Source organism: Phlebotomus papatasi, chromosome 2, assembly GCF_024763615.1.
Source record: "Phlebotomus papatasi isolate M1 chromosome 2, Ppap_2.1, whole genome shotgun sequence".
In the NCBI taxonomy this organism is placed as follows: domain Eukaryota; kingdom Metazoa; phylum Arthropoda; class Insecta; order Diptera; family Psychodidae; genus Phlebotomus; species Phlebotomus papatasi.
The window spans coordinates 8,886,241-8,900,455 of NC_077223.1; the positions used below are offsets into that span (position 1 = coordinate 8,886,241).

The 14,215-nt window shown below is 36.0% G+C and overlaps 1 protein-coding gene across 1 annotated transcript; it reads right to left on the bottom strand.

The window, feature by feature from the left end:
• Positions 1-64: 64 nt before the first annotated feature.
• LOC129803651 (protein jagunal) lies at positions 65-13,822 on the bottom strand. The gene is made up of 3 exons (XM_055850370.1): positions 13,593-13,822; positions 13,116-13,494; positions 65-870 (listed from the first exon to the last, which is right to left on the bottom strand). Exons 1-3 carry the CDS (start codon positions 13,679-13,681, stop codon positions 739-741), a joined length of 600 nt encoding a protein of 199 aa, XP_055706345.1. The 5' UTR covers positions 13,682-13,822; the 3' UTR covers positions 65-738.
• Positions 13,823-14,215: the final 393 nt, after the last annotated feature.

The window sequence follows — 14,215 nt, forward strand, 5'->3', positions numbered from 1 at the left end:
CTCTCTATATACCAACTTTCCGATGAGAGATAAGCAGGAGAGGGATTAAAGAAAAGTCCAAATGTTGTATTTTTTCTTCACTTTTATTAACGCAAAACAATCCCTAAATACAAGAAAAATTGTTCCACTAGACAAATATCTAAAAATTGTCACCTTTCCTTGAGACCTTTATCAATGTGTACATTTATTATTTTCTGCAATTTTTCCAAAAAAAAACAAGAATTTTTCTTCCGTAGACACAGTTACTATATCAAAGAAAGCACCAAAAATTCTCAGTTTAAACACCGGATTGTTTTTGCAGACTCATTTTTTTTTAATAATTTACTTCTTGGCTAATCTCCTTTTCCATCAGCATCTTAATTTTCAGGCACTTCCTCTGCAAAAACAACTTTTTCTTTTTGTGATTTTACATCAATAAAATTCGTGATTCTCAGGGTATAATGGGGTTTTCTTGTCGTTTGAGTGTTAATATCGGTGAAACATACAGAGAAAAGATTGTTTTCTATCCCCTCCAAGATAATTTCAAGGGATAATGGACTTTCTTCGACAACATCTATAACATTGAACACGAAATATTCTCAATTAAACAATTCCTAAAGGATGAACATTTTGCCTCTTTGTGAGACACACTTCCTTGTCATTTATGCTTTTATTTTTTTTCTATTTTATTATTTCTTTCTTGCTATATCTCTGTCGAGAGGAACGTGTGTTGGATAGTCGTCTAAGTCGCTGAGCATTTTATTGTACTTTCCGGGCTGCGCTACGGGATTGCCAGGCCTTGACCAGATTCCACGCAAAGTAGATGGAGAATCCATGGATTTGGAATCCAACCATGATGAATGCATACCACAGGAGGCCATACGGAAGTCCCTAAAATACAAAACAACACCGAGAGCTCTTTAAATGTGCTCTAAATAAAAAGTGAAGAGTCTAGATTAGCTTATTGTAGGTGAGATTCTTAATGGTTCCGTTCAGTTATAATCTTTCGAAGAGACAAAACGAGCCCAAACAGAAGTTGATTTTGATTCTAAAATAGTGTCTTGGATAAAAGGTAAATGGAGCTCTATTTGCACAAAAAGTCATTGAAGTTCGAAGAATTCAAATTCAATTTCGAATTTTCATACTAAATTTTCGAACAAGGTGGGGAAATTTTATAAAATGTCACACCAAAAAACTGGCAAAAGAGTTACTCAGTGATTATGGTGTGATTAAATACTGGGGCAAGAACAGAAAACGTCGTTGTTCTGTTTTTTCCTCACAAATGTGAAGACTGTCACATTTTGACATTTGATCAATTCGAAATTCGAACAGGATGTGACTTTCGCCACCTTTGTGAAAGTATTAAGAAGTAAGAAAGTCTCTTTTTTGGATCTTCAAATAAATTTTCGAATTTTTCAAGATCTACTTCTGTACGGAAAGAGCCACTGCTGAGCCAAGCCAAAGCTATTCGAAAATCTACCGAAAGCCTGAAGTGCAAGTTCACGTACTTGTCGTTTTAGCGCTGATTGTTCTGCCATTTCTACCGTGCCATTTCGAATTTCGGTATTCTTAACACTTCAATCGTCAACAATGTCAACAACAGTGTGTAAACGTTGGTAAGTTGTCTCTAATATACCTTCGAATCGGTAAAGAAAAAGCCTTAACCGGAGAGAGCTCTCAAATCGGGAAGGTTATTACTGAACGAGAGGAATGTGAACCCAACTGTAGAAGTAGAATTATTGGTATATATGTCCTTTACAATAACAGTAGAGTCTTCTAAATTCGAACGCTCGGGGGGTATTTTTGACATTTCTCACCTCCCAAATTCGAACGATTTTTTCAAAACTAACGAAATTTATGAGAGATTAAATTGTACTTTGAATCAAATTCTCGTACTTTCTAACAAGTCTGAGTGGTAACATAACTTCCTTTTTATTTTATATGATCATAATGCATGTAAACATTTAGGAAGAAGCACATAAATATGATTTTCATTCATCCAGAATACGAACTTTTTAACATAACCTCACAATTGACATTTTGAATCCAAACGTCGCGTCGTTCGAATTTGAGAGATTCAGATTTGAGAGACTCTACTGTATGTCAAAGCAATTATCAAAATCGGTTAACGGCAGAGATTAAGCTAAGGCTGGAAACAGGGTTTCCGACTGTGGCGCCTCTAGTGTTGGCCCCAAGAAATTCAAACATACTAGAAAATTTTATTATTTTGCAAGATCTCTCATTTGCACCTTTAATCATAAAATTCTGTCTAATAGAACCGGGTATAACCATGTTTTACATTTAATTGATCGCAAAATTAAAAATGGTTTTTGAGACTGAGGCGCCTCTAGTGTTGATCCTTTAAAGTTATTATTGTTATGATCGAGAGTTTTTCTCTACGCCAATGTTCTGAGCACTTCAAATACTTCGTTAAGTGGCACAGTAGTGGGGAATTATTCCAATGGGACTCCTATAGCCGATCGACCGCAAAGTTTCACTTTGATTTGAAAGAAAAATCCGTGGAATTTATCTACTATTTTTCCGCGTGAGCCTCCATGGAAAAACTCGCTAATATGATGTGTAGAGTTCCACGGAATTATCATCTTTCTTTCACTTGAATATGCGCGAAATAAATCCGAGGAATTTTTCGTTAATATATTTGAGAACATTCTCTGGAAATTCGTTGTCCTGTCGAACATTTTACGAACATTTACCATAAGGAATTCACAAACATTTACGAATATTTTTACAAAATATTTTTTTCTGTGTAGAAAAGATATTTGTTTGTTCCAAAAATTTCAATCTATTGAATTTCACTCAATTGAAAAGGTGTGCCAGCACCATAACAAATTAAAATTGAAATTGAAATTGAAAATTAAATTGAAATTTCAATTTTCATTTGACAGAAAGAGACAAAACTATCTTATTTCAGTTTAAAAGAGTAAGAGGTAAAATTTCAATCGATTGAATGTCACAAAATTGAAAAGGTGTGCCAGACCTCCCTGAAGCTGGCCGAAGGCCAGCCGAACGCGGGTTTGTGTCTTAGCTAAGAAAAACCGTTGCAAATTCAAATATATTTTGTGTGTCTCGGCTAAAAAACACTGAGAAAAATTGAAATAATTATATAATAATGAAAAGAAAATTGCGGAAAATCTGTTTTTCATTGAAAATTATGGTGTGTGTCTTGGCTAAAAAGAAATTGATATGTACAATTTCCCAACTTTTTCTCTCTGAAAATTCTTTACGAACATAAAAAAATTTTGAACGAGTTCTCTGGTAAGTAACCATTTCAAAGGATTTATTTTCCCTAACAAATCTGTTTCCTGGACTGATCATCCTGGATGTGATATATGTATGCAAGTTTAAAGAAAAGTCGTGTTTCACCAATGGTTTCCTTCTACTAAATTTTTCCCTACGGGGTTGCCATTTATCTCACTACCCAAAATAGATAGCCCACTAAATCCCCAATAAAATGTACCATGTGCCATGCCTGACAAATCCTTTGTTTCTGGACAGATCATCCTGAATGTGATACATGTATGCAAGTTCAAAGAAAAGTCGTGTTTCACCAATGGTTTCCTTCTACTAAATTTTTCCCTACGGGGTTGTCATTTATCTCACTACCCAAAATAGATAGCCCACTAAATCCCCAATAAAATGTACCATGTGCCATGCCTGACAAATCCTTTGTTTCCTGGACAGATCATCCTGGATGTGATACATGTATGCAAGTTCAAAGAAAAGTCGTGTTTCACCAATGGTTTCCTTCTACTAAATTTTTCCCTACGGGGTTGTCATTTATCTCACTACCCAAAATAGATAGCCCACTAAATCCCCAATAAAATGTACCATGTGCCATGCCTGACAAATCCTTTGTTTCCTGGACAGATCATCCTGGATGTGATACATGTATGCAAGTTCAAAGAAAAGTCGTGTTTCACCAATGGTTTCCTTCTACTAAATTTTTCCCTACGGGGTTGTCATTTATCTCACTACCCAAAATAGATAGCCCACTAAATCCCCAATAAAATGTACCATGTGCCATGCCTGACAAATCCTTTGTTTCCTGGACAGATCATCCTGGATGTGATACATGTATGCAAGTTCAAAGAAAAGTCGTGTTTCACCAATGGTTTCCTTCTACTAAATTTTTCCCTACGGGGTTGTCATTTATCTCACTACCCAAAATAGATAGCCCACTAAATCCCCATTAAAATGTACCATGTGCCATGCCTGACAAATCCTTTGTTTCCTGGACAGATCATCCTGGATGTGATACATGTATGCAAGTTCAAAGAAAAGTCGTGTTTCACCAATGGTTTCCTTCTACTAAATTTTTCCCTACGGGGTTGTCATTTATCTCACTACCCAAAATAGATAGCCCACTAAATCCCTAATAAAATGTACCATGTGCCATGCCTGACAAATCCTTTGTTTCCTGGACAGATCATCCTGGATGTGATACATGTATGCAAGTTCAAAGAAAAGTCGTGTTTCACCAATGGTTTCCTTCTACTAAATTTTTCCCTACGGGGTTGTCATTTATCTCACTACCCAAAATAGATAGCCCACTAAATCCCCATTAAAATGTACCATGTGCCATGCCTGACAAATCCTTTGTTTCCTGGACAGATCATCCTGGATGTGATACATGTATGCAAGTTCAAAGAAAAGTCGTGTTTCACCAATGGTTTCCTTCTACTAAATTTTTCCCTACGGGGTTGTCATTTATCTCACTACCCAAAATAGATAGCCCACTAAATCCCCAATAAAATGTACCATGTGCCATGCCTGACAAATCCTTTGTTTCCTGGACAGATCATCCTGGATGTGATACATGTATGCAAGTTCAAAGAAAAGTCGTGTTTCACCAATGGTTTCCTTCTACTAAATTTTTCCCTACGGGGTTGTCATTTATCTCACTACCCAAAATAGATAGCCCACTAAATCCCTAATAAAATGTACCATGTGCCATGCCTGACAAATCCTTTGTTTCCTGGACAGATCATCCTGGATGTGATACATGTATGCAAGTTCAAAGAAAAGTCGTGTTTCACCAATGGTTTCCTTCTACTAAATTTTTCCCTACGGGGTTGTCATTTATCTCACTACCCAAAATAGATAGCCCACTAAATCCCCATTAAAATGTACCATGTGCCATGCCTGACAAATCCTTTGTTTCCTGGACAGATCATCCTGGATGTGATACATGTATGCAAGTTCAAAGAAAAGTCGTGTTTCACCAATGGTTTCCTTCTACTAAATTTTTCCCTACGGGGTTGTCATTTATCTCACTACCCAAAATAGATAGCCCACTAAATCCCCAATAAAATGTACCATGTGCCATGCCTGACAAATCCTTTGTTTCCTGGACAGATCATCCTGGATGTGATACATGTATGCAAGTTCAAAGAAAAGTCGTGTTTCACCAATGGTTTCCTTCTACTAAATTTTTCCCTACGGGGTTGCCATTTATCTCACTACCCAAAATAGATAGCCCACTAAATCCCTAATAAAATGTACCATGTGCCATGCCTGACAAATCCTTTGTTTCCTGGACAGATCATCCTGTATGTGATACATGTATGCAAGTTCAAAGAAAAGTCGTGTTTCACCAATGGTTTCCTTCTACTAAATTTTTCCCTACGGGGTTGTCATTTATCTCACTACCCAAAATAGATAGCCCACTAAATCCCCAATAAAATGTACCATGTGCCATGCCTGACAAATCCTTTGTTTCCTGGACAGATCATCCTGGATGTGATACATGTATGCAAGTTCAAAGAAAAGTCGTGTTTCACCAATGGTTTCCTTCTACTAAATTTTTCCCTACGGGGTTGCCATTTATCTCACTACCCAAAATAGATAGCCCACTAAATCCCTAATAAAATGTACCATGTGCCATGCCTGACAAATCCTTTGTTTCCTGGACAGATCATCCTGGATGTGATACATGTATGCAAGTTCAAAGAAAAGTCGTGTTTCACCAATGGTTTCCTTCTACTAAATTTTTCCCTACGGGGTTGTCATTTATCTCACTACCCAAAATAGATAGCCCACTAAATCCCCATTAAAATGTACCATGTGCCATGCCTGACAAATCCTTTGTTTCCTGGACAGATCATCCTGGATGTGATACATGTATGCAAGTTCAAAGAAAAGTCGTGTTTCACCAATGGTTTCCTTCTACTAAATTTTACCCTACGGGTTTGCTGCAGATGTGACATCCCAAAATAAGTAGCCCACTTCATCCTGAACATGATCTACCATGCGTCATATGCGAAGGAATTCTGACTTCCGGTTTATGAGCCCATGAGTCATATGAGAGATCGACGCCGAGAAATTTTCGGCGGCTGCGGCTAAAATTTTAAAAATGTCTACGGCTCGCTGCGCGCCGGCGCGCCAGCCGAGGATATCGGCTGCGGCTCAACCAGGCGCGCCGGATTTTTTTTCATATTTTTCGATTACAACCACTATTATACACCGATTGTCCTCAAAATTAGAATATTTTTTGCTAGAATTACAAAATTATAAATAGAAAACGTTTAGTAGCAATCAAAGCTTTTAAAGGAAAACCTATCAATTTTAGAATTGAGCATGACATTTGCCTATTACTAATAAAAAAACGCACAATAAAGTAAAAGGTGAATTTCATTGGCATGTGATAAGGAAAATAATTTTATCTGAATGGCAAAATGTCCGAAAATTTCCCAAAATGGGGCAAATTGAAACAAAACTGAAATTATTTCAGAAGAGAACAAAAAATGCATTTTTACTTACTCCAAAATATTTGTAATCAGGAAACATTGGACAAAACTTATCAAAACTGACATTTAATTTTTTAGATGAGCTCTTCGAAAACATGAGATATATTCACTTAGCATAGAAAATTTACTGCTTTATAACTTCCGAAAATATGATTTTCGAGTCATTTTATATCGATTCTCAAATGTACTGCGGAAAATATTGTTGTGACGTGTAACTTATTACATTTTTCTCTTGACAAAATGTTCAATTCATATAATTTTACAAAAAATATATATTCTACAATTTCGAGATGTTCTTCTACTTTACATTCTACTTTAGAATTTTAATGCGATTCACATTGATGATCGCTAATAAACATACTAAGGGGTAATTTGCAAATTTGAATCACTAAATATTTAGGATTTGATCTACCCAAAATCTTTTCTAAATAGGATTGAATTAATTTCAATAGAATATGGTGGTAGATTTATTGAAAATCTGAAGATAGAAATTCTTAGTGATTTTTAGTAATTAATATTTGATTTTATCTCCTCATAATGTAAATTATTTATTAGAGCAGTAGCCTTAATATTTTATATATTTAGGACTTACTTCAGAACTTTTGTAAGATAATGCTGCAAACAAACCATTTGGATTGGCTAAAATTGGATTTGCCACTAAATAATTTGGATTGATAATAACGTGATTTGAAACCGCTGAATTGTGTAACTGTCACTTATTTGTGTTTATCAATTTTCCAAAATATGAGAAATGTCTTTTCTGTTTGGTGCTCTGGCTCTTGATAACCGGCTTCCTGAACCACAATGCCCGCTCAATTGAGGAACATATAAATTTAGTAAAGCTCCGGTTCTTACTCGACTGATCCAGCCTGTGAAATTCCTCTATGACTGAGGACTTTTTTTACAGTTTTGTGGTCTTCTAGTGCTACTTCCTCTAATCGAACTGCATTTACCCCGTGAATTTTCAATTTTCCTATGAAATACCGTTTGCTTTCATAAAGCTAATTTATTTAATGAATCCTCGAATTTGATGAGATTATCTTACAATGATGTGTACAAAAGATTCCATGAAAAATCTGTGGTATTCGTGAAGTTATGATTTAGTCAACTGAAAGCAATCTTAGAAAATGTTCCGATGAGCCTGGTAGTAGATGATGTAGAAAAGATGGTAATGGAAATCTTGCGGATTTTGATGGACCACTCTGCTTGACTGCTACTACTCCTTTGGGAATCCTTCCATTGTCCATCATTCGTAAGCTCTGCACTTGGTGTTGGGAGCGCTGATGAAAGACATCCCTCTGACCACTGTGCGATGTTGGCAAATCCTTCGGAAAAGTTTTAAATTGCCAGGTTTTTATTCTTCTGGAAATAAAAAAAGTGCTTCAATTTTTTAAACTCTTATGGGACTTTGACAAATGCAAGTAAACAAATTATGTTGCTCTACTTACCCGTTGCAGCTAATTTTCAGGTGAATATTTGTCACTTCAGTATAGCCATGTTCCAAGACGGTTCCTTTTACTTTCTCGCTCAATTTTAGGACACAATACCACAAAAACAATTAAGTTTTCCCATTTTTACGCACTTGCCACCAATGTTTTGTTTTTCCACTTCTGTCAAACGCGAATTCAGCGCTTGGGTTGCCATATGATATCTGCAGGTTTTGGCGGTTTTTCTTAATCCGAATTTGCTTCAACCTAATTTTGCACAGCTTTTTGGATTATGATGAGAGTGAAATGCCCATATGTTGAACGCAAGCGAGAGAAAGAGAACAAACATTTTAGCCAAACCAAATGACACCAATCGAAATGGTTTGTTTGCAGCATAAATACTAGAAACCATCTGAGTTGATTGTAGAAGCACTTCACCTAATTTTGGAAATTCCATGATTGATTTTAGAGGTTCTCTTAAATCAATTAGAAAACACTGGAATATGACCACTCATCACAAATACACTTGATTTTAGAAGTTTTCAGTTCGATTTTTATAAGTTTCTCAGAGTCAATCTAAAAACAAGTTTATTTATTTTTAAAACACCTCATAATTTGTTGATATTTTTTTTTGTAGGAACAGTTGGTCGGAATATCCGATTTTAATAGTAAAAGCAAACTTATTAAGCAAAAGAATCATGACAGGGTAAAATAAATCAATTCAGAGCCTGACCCAAAAATAGGAACATTTTTGACTCTGTGAAACTTATAAAAATCAAACTGAAAACTTCTAAAATCAAGTGTATTTGTGATGAGTGGTCATATTCCAGTGTTTTCTAATTGATTTAAGAGAACCTCTAAAATCAATCATGGAATTTCCAAAATTAGGTGAAGTGCTTCTACAATCAACTCAGATGGTTTCTAGTATTTATCTTACAAAAGTTCTGAAGTAAGTCCTAAATATATAAAATATTAAGGCTACTGCTCTAATAAATAATTTACATTATGAGGAGATAAAATCAAATATTAATTACTAAAAATCACTAAGAATTTCTATCTTCAGATTTTCAATAAATCTACCACCATATTCTATTGAAATTAATTCAATCCTATTTAGAAAAGATTTTGGGTAGATCAAATCCTAAATATTTAGTGATTCAAATTTGCAAATTACCCCTTAGTATGTTTATTAGCGATAATCAATGTGAATCGCATTAAAATTCTAAAGTAGAAGTGTAAAGTAGAAGAACATCTCGAAATTGTAGAATATATATTTTTTGTAAAATTATATCAATTGAACATTTTGTCAAGAGAAAAATGTAATAAGTTACACATCACAACAATATTTTCCGCAGTACATTTGAGAATCGATATAAAATGACTCGAAAATCATATTTTCGGAAGTTATAAAGCAGTAAATTTTCTATGCTAAGTGAATATATCTCATGTTTTCGAAGAGCTCATCTAAAAAGTTAAATGTCAGTTTTGATAAGTTTTGTCCAATGTTTCCTGATTACAAATATTTTGGAGTAAGTAAAAATGCATTTTTTGTTCTCTTCTGAAATAATTTCAGTTTTGTTTCAATTTGCCCCATTTTGGGAAATTTTCGGACATTTTGCCATTCAGATAAAATTATTTTCCTTATCACATGCCAATGAAATTCACCTTTTACTTTATTGTGCGTTTTTTTATTAGTAATAGGCAAATGTCATGCTCAATTCTAAAATTGATAGGTTTTCCTTTAAAAGCTTTGATTGCTACTAAACGTTTTCTATTTATAATTTTGTAATTCTAGCAAAAAATATTCTAATTTTGAGGACAATCGGTGTATAATAGTGGTTGTAATCGAAAAATATGAAAAAAAAATCCGGCGCGCCTGGTTGAGCCGCAGCCGATATCCTCGGCTGGCGCGCCGGCGCGCAGCGAGCCGTAGACATTTTTAAAATTTTAGCCGCAGCCGCCGAAAATTTCTCGGCGTCGATCTCTCATATGACTCATGGGCTCATAAACCGGAAGTCAGAATTCCTTCGCATATGACGCATGGTAGATCATGTTCAGGATGAAGTGGGCTACTTATTTTGGGATGTCACATCTGCAGCAAACCCGTAGGGTAAAATTTAGTAGAAGGAAACCATTGGTGAAACACGACTTTTCTTTGAACTTGCATACATGTATCACATCCAGGATGATCTGTCCAGTCCAGGAAACAAAGGATTTGTCAGGCATGGCACATGGTACATTTTATTGGGGATTTAGTGGGCTATCTATTTTGGGTAGTGAGATAAATGACAACCCCGTAGGGAAAAATTTAGTAGAAGGAAACCATTGGTGAAACACGACTTTTCTTTGAACTTGCATACATGTATCACATCCAGGATGATCTGTCCAGGAAACAAAGGATTTGTCAGGCATGGCACATGGTACATTTTATTAGGGATTTAGTGGGCTATCTATTTTGGGTAGTGAGATAAATGACAACCCCGTAGGGAAAAATTTAGTAGAAGGAAACCATTGGTGAAACACGACTTTTCTTTGAACTTGCATACATGTATCACATCCAGGATGATCTGTCCAGGAAACAAAGGATTTGTCAGGCATGGCACATGGTACATTTTATTGGGGATTTAGTGGGCTATCTATTTTGGGTAGTGAGATAAATGACAACCCCGTAGGGAAAAATTTAGTAGAAGGAAACCATTGGTGAAACACGACTTTTCTTTGAACTTGCATACATGTATCACATCCAGGATGATCTGTCCAGGAAACAAAGGATTTGTCAGGCATGGCACATGGTACATTTTATTGGGGATTTAGTGGGCTATCTATTTTGGGTAGTGAGATAAATGGCAACCCCGTAGGGAAAAATTTAGTAGAAGGAAACCATTGGTGAAACACGACTTTTCTTTGAACTTGCATACATGTATCACATCCAGGATGATCTGTCCAGGAAACAAAGGATTTGTCAGGCATGGCACATGGTACATTTTATTAGGGATTTAGTGGGATATCTATTTTGGGTAGTGAGATAAATGACAACCCCGTAGGGAAAAATTTAGTAGAAGGAAACCATTGGTGAAACACGACTTTTCTTTGAACTTGCATACATGTATCACATCCAGGATGATCTGTCCAGGAAACAAAGGATTTGTCAGGCATGGCACATGGTACATTTTATTGGGGATTTAGTGGGCTATCTATTTTGGGTAGTGAGATAAATGACAACCCCGTAGGGAAAAATTTAGTAGAAGGAAACCATTGGTGAAACACGACTTTTCTTTGAACTTGCATACATGTATCACATCCAGGATGATCTGTCCAGGAAACAAAGGATTTGTCAGGCATGGCACATGGTACATTTTATTGGGGATTTAGTGGGCTATCTATTTTGGGTAGTGAGATAAATGACAACCCCGTAGGGAAAAATTTAGTAGAAGGAAACCATTGGTGAAACACGACTTTTCTTTGAACTTGCATACATGTATCACATCCAGGATGATCTGTCCAGGAAACAAAGGATTTGTCAGGCATGGCACATGGTACATTTTAATGGGGATTTAGTGGGCTATCTATTTTGGGTAGTGAGATAAATGACAACCCCGTAGGGAAAAATTTAGTAGAAGGAAACCATTGGTGAAACACGACTTTTCTTTGAACTTGCATACATGTATCACATCCAGGATGATCTGTCCAGAAACAAAGGATTTGTCAGGCATGGCACATGGTACATTTTATTAGAGATTTAGTGGGCTATCTATTTTGGGTAGTGAGATAAATGGCAACCCCGTAGGGAAAAATTTAGTAGAAGGAAACCATTGGTGAAACACGACTTTTCTTTGAACTTGCATACATGTATCACATCCAGGATGATCAGTCCAGGAAACAAAGAGATTTGTTAGGGAAAATAAATCCTTTGAAATGGTTACTTACCAGAGAACTCGTTCAAAATTTTTTTATGTTCGTAAAGAATTTTCAGAGAGAAAAAGTTGGGAAATTGTACATATCAATTTCTTTTTAGCCAAGACACACACCATAATTTTCAATGAAAAACAGATTTTCCGCAATTTTCTTTTCATTATTATATAATTATTTCAATTTTTCTCAGTGTTTTTTAGCCGAGACACACAAAAAATATTTGAATTTGTAACGGTTTTTCTTAGCCAAGACACAAACCCGCGTTCGGCTGGCCTTCGGCCAGCTTCAGGGAGGTGTGTGCCAGCACCATTAACTTTGAAAAGAGGGAATTTTCGTTGTAGACACTAGCGCCTTTAGCGTCCGTTTTATCAACTTCTGATATCGATAATAAATTGCAACAAGAGTAATAAGCATTTAACATTTTTGTTTTAGGTCGGAGATGTTTTTTTTAATCGATAAGTGGCTATAATTTTCTAAAAATGTAAGCTCGATGTGTTCTATTGGAATTGAATTGTTGAGCAAATAACCGTTTACCGAAAACTGCAAGTTAATATCGATTTTAGGTTTCGATTAACATTTTCCCCCGCGTAGGGTAAGATGGAGTAATTAGGAATCAAGTTTATTTTGGAATTTTGAAATTTTGTCATTGTTTCAGAATATTAGTTGGCTTACAGTCAATTGTTGATAATTCCATGATAATTTAGTGTAAATATCTTACGAAAAACAAAAGAAATTCATATTATTCGAAGGCATGAACGTTCGAAAGGACAGCACTTTCCCCTACAAGACTTTGCACTCCAAAGTATTTTTTCGTTGTTTTGTTCTTTTGCCATCTAAAAGTCTTAGGAAATCTTCAAGTTCCAAATTAGACATGATCCCAAAATACCCGATTTGATCCTAAGCCCTTGATCTAGAATTTCCGAAAAACACTTTGGCGAAGTTTGAGTCTGATCAGAAGACATGAAATTTTGTGAGGATCACTATAAATGGGATTATTAAGAATGAGACTAAATCAGCTGCGGTATCTCACCTGCCAGAAGACAATGTCTGTGTCTTCAATGTCCACATCCCCATCACTGTCGAATGTGATGTAGTCGATGGCATCGCTCATGTAGTAGATGAGACCATAAATTAAAGGTAGGATTCCCAGCACAACCAGAGCAATGATGTATTTCTGCATATCCCGAATACGATTCCCTTTGGCTGCAGACAATCCCATAAAAGTCGTGAGAATTGATAGGCACCAGATGTATTCCCACCAGAGAGGATCTGGCACCTGAAGCTCCTCAATCTCCAGAATAAATATATCAAGACGATCCAGAATATCTGAGCATAATTTAGCCAGCATGGCAAAAAATAGGAGGTAGTGGAAGAAGATGCAGTACTTCAGTCGTGACTTGTTGATTGCACTTGACAATTAAAAAAAATATATATATGCAAGAACATTATCAAACTCCCAGATTGTGGCTGAGTATGATCCGGAAGAGAAAATCTAGGGAATTTCTACCTGATTTGGTAAATGGCAGAAACTCGCTGGCGATGTTGAAAATCAGCCCCATCGGTACCGGTCACCATTGGACCACCACGTGAGGCCATTCTGACCAGAGAAGTTGAAGCACTTTTTCACACAATTCTCACACAACACGCAGCGAAATCATTTGGAGAAATTATTCCACCTCAGGCACTCACTGACACATCACTGACACATCGACCACCGAGGTAGACATTTTCGCCATCAGTTCGTTTGCGCGGGAATTTTGTCTCAACTCTTGGTGGGGAATTCCACATGACCAGCTCAGACTCACCACAAGGCGCATGGTGTAAGAAAGTGGCATATTTCTGGTATCTTATGTTCTTATGCTTCATGAGAGCATTTTCAGTTACCCATGGGTGTATCGGTTATTTTGAATTTGAATTTGACAGATGTCACATTTTATGAATTTGACGAATTGTTGCTTCGATTAGAAAAAAATACTAACAATTTAATTAGGCCGTTTCAGCGCATTTCATGATAATATATCTGATTGTGATGGCTTTTTCAAACCTTATAATAATTCATTATAAATATTCTTTACACTAATACACATAATTGAAAATTCAACGTTAAATATCTAACTACAGTAGAGTCTC

Excerpts from the sequence above, each read along its gene's own strand:
- LOC129803651 (XM_055850370.1), bottom strand. The coding sequence starts at position 13,681 with ATGGCCTCACGTGGTGGTCCAATGGTGACCGGTACCGATGGGGCTGAT. Across the intron at positions 13,495-13,592 it reads TCTGCCATTTACCAAATCAG|TGCAATCAACAAGTCACGAC; the intron begins GTAGAAATTCCC and ends TTAATTGTCAAG. Across the intron at positions 871-13,115 it reads CAGACATTGTCTTCTGGCAG|GGACTTCCGTATGGCCTCCT; the intron begins GTGAGATACCGC and ends TTTGTATTTTAG.